Raw genomic sequence first — 2,500 nt, 5'->3', positions numbered from 1 at the left:
CATTTGTTCTCTCCAAAAGACACACACACACATGTGCGCGCACACACACACACGCAGCTTGCATATCCACAGAATGGGTATGTAAAATAGGTATCTCACCATCTGCTCCAATCTTGCCATCACTGTCATCGTCGGCAGCACACAGGAAGGCCTTGGTCTCTGTGTCGGTCAGAACGCGAGCGCCAGAAGTGAACCTCTGGAGGAAGAACCTGGACACACACAGCACCGGGGTTACTTAGGGTTAGTTACAGAGACAATAACACTCCCAGTCAGTGGTGTTCTTTACTTACAGCAGGCTAATTCACCAGAGAGAGAGAGAGAGAGAGAGAGAGAGAGAGAGAGAGAGAGAGAGAGAGAGAGACACAGAGAGAAAGAGAGAGAGAGAGAGAAAGCTTGCCCTGGGATCTAACACAGAGGTCCAGGCAGCTCTCATCCTCACAGTTTACACAGGACAAAAAAAACGAAATGCACATGGATGATAGTAAAGCCTTTGATGTAAAATGAGTAATATGAAAGTCTAATACTAAGATTGATCAAATGAATGATGTTGGTGATGCTGATACAGCTAAATCTGGCACAAGATAACAGTAATGCTAAAACTAGTAGACTTCCATATCTGTTATGTTATCAAATGTGGTCAATAAAATGGTGGGTGAACTATGACCTCCAGTAGGTGATCATTCATAATAAGGTAAACAACCACCAATAAAAACAAATCATATTTTCAGAAAATCATAAAATTTTGGCTGTCTTCCTTATAGGCTAACTTACATGACTTTGATACTGCTTACACTTTGAATTTATGTCATAGGCTACATTTTTTGTCAGCCCAAAACATTTTAGGCTGGCTTCCCCTCCGGTTACATCACCTAGCCTAACTAATAATGAATCAATATGAATGGAAATCCTGTCCAGCCACACAAAGTTGGTTGTCTTGAGGTCATCCGAGACAAATCTCTCTGTGAGTTGGGGAAAAAATCCACTGGCCTGTTAGGAGGCAGAATAATCCAGGGCAAAACAACAAGCCTGCCCACTCACTTGAGCTCATCCTCCTCGATGAAACCGCTGGCATCGTTGTCCAGGATGCCAAAAATCTTCTTGATGTCCTGGGGGCTCTTCTTGGTCATACCACACAGCTGGAAGAACTTCTTGGGGCAGAAGGAGTCCGGTGCTGAGGAGAGAGAGAGAGAGAGAGAGGAGGGGACATGACATGAATGAGGCGAGGCGGCAGCACCTTTAACATGAAATACTAAAATGTTTTCTTTTGTAAACTAACCTAGCCAGATATTGGACCAAATGGGATATCAATTTAACTTAGAAAGAGTCATGCAATTTGTGTGTCCGCCATGTGGATCAATGACTGCTAACTGAAAATATATTATTTTGTCAGTAGGCTATCCATTATAGGTCACCAGACGCACACAGCTTGGAGACAATATACTGAATAATCCCCAGAGGAGTTTTATATATCAAGTGTCCACATTTCCAGATTTTGACATTTGCAATGCATAAAGCTACTCTGGTCCTTGTTAGCCTACTGCGCAGCCTCCAATTTCTACTGTATAGGGGAAAATGTAATGAAGAAAGCAATGATATTAGTGGAAGACGATACCTTGGCAGTCCTTGATAGCTGCGTCGATGGCATCAGCGGAAAGGACAGATGAGAGCGACATTTTAATCCTGTCAGAAGAACAAGCACAGTGAATTATTAACACATTTAGCCAGGTAACGTACAGTAGCAAACATTATAACTTGACAATGAGAGCAAAGGTGTTCAGGTGACAGTATTATTTATCAGCAGTCTGTGGTGAGAGGATGGCGTTTTACATATTGACTCGCAATAAATCCTCTCTCAGTTCTGTATGAAAGTCAAAATAATCGCTAGGAATTATCCCAACAAAACACAGTAGGCCTATATCTATATTTTACTACAATATCCAGTTATGCAACTACAGGTATAGGGCTACAGGATCCATTCTCCCCTTATAGAGTCAATACTCTCACTTTTACGCGCGCAAAGTTATCTCTTCTCATTTTACGCACGCAATTACTTCACCTGCCATGCAGGTAGATCGCTTTTGAACTGCTGTAAAGTCGGTGTAAACGACATACATACATTAAGAGAAATGACTAATATACGCTTAGGAGGCAGAAAATCCGATTAAAGTCTGCACATTTCTTTAAACCCCAAAGCTGTTTCTTTCTTCCCACCGAGGCGACGAGATAAAGCCTGTCCTGATTGCACACAGCAACTTACCGCGTTGAGGTTCTTGTCTGGTCGACGATGCAGCGGAGAGGTAAGGCTGTGGTGACTGGTGTCCGTCAAGGTGGATTTATATAGGTCTGATTGCAGTGACAATGGGGATTGCTTGAGTTACCTGTCTATGGATCAAATTCTAACTGCCCGCCCCTGATCCAATTTCTCGGCTAACTAATTAACCTTTACTATTTATAACGCACAGGGGCAGATAGAATGGACCGTGGACATCTGTAACAGCCT

At 42.8% G+C, this 2,500-nt stretch overlaps 1 protein-coding gene across 1 annotated transcript in view; it reads right to left on the bottom strand.

Moving 5' to 3' along the window:
- Positions 1-2,389, bottom strand: part of pvalb8 (parvalbumin 8) — a 3,266-nt gene extending 877 nt beyond the window's left edge. The window contains exons 1-4 of the mRNA XM_083649591.1: positions 2,258-2,389; positions 1,613-1,680; positions 1,039-1,171; positions 100-209 (exon numbers count right to left, since the gene is read on the bottom strand). Coding sequence (XP_083505717.1) covers positions 100-209; positions 1,039-1,171; positions 1,613-1,673 — 304 coding nt within the window. The 5' untranslated portion in view covers positions 1,674-1,680; positions 2,258-2,389. The remainder of the gene's footprint in view (positions 1-99; positions 210-1,038; positions 1,172-1,612; positions 1,681-2,257) is intronic.
- Positions 2,390-2,500: the final 111 nt, after the last annotated feature.

The sequence above is a fragment of the Poromitra crassiceps genome (assembly GCF_964638095.1).
Source record: "Poromitra crassiceps genome assembly, chromosome: 13".
NCBI classification, from domain to species: domain Eukaryota; kingdom Metazoa; phylum Chordata; class Actinopteri; order Beryciformes; family Melamphaidae; genus Poromitra; species Poromitra crassiceps.
This window is presented reverse-complemented; position numbering and strand designations above follow the sequence as displayed.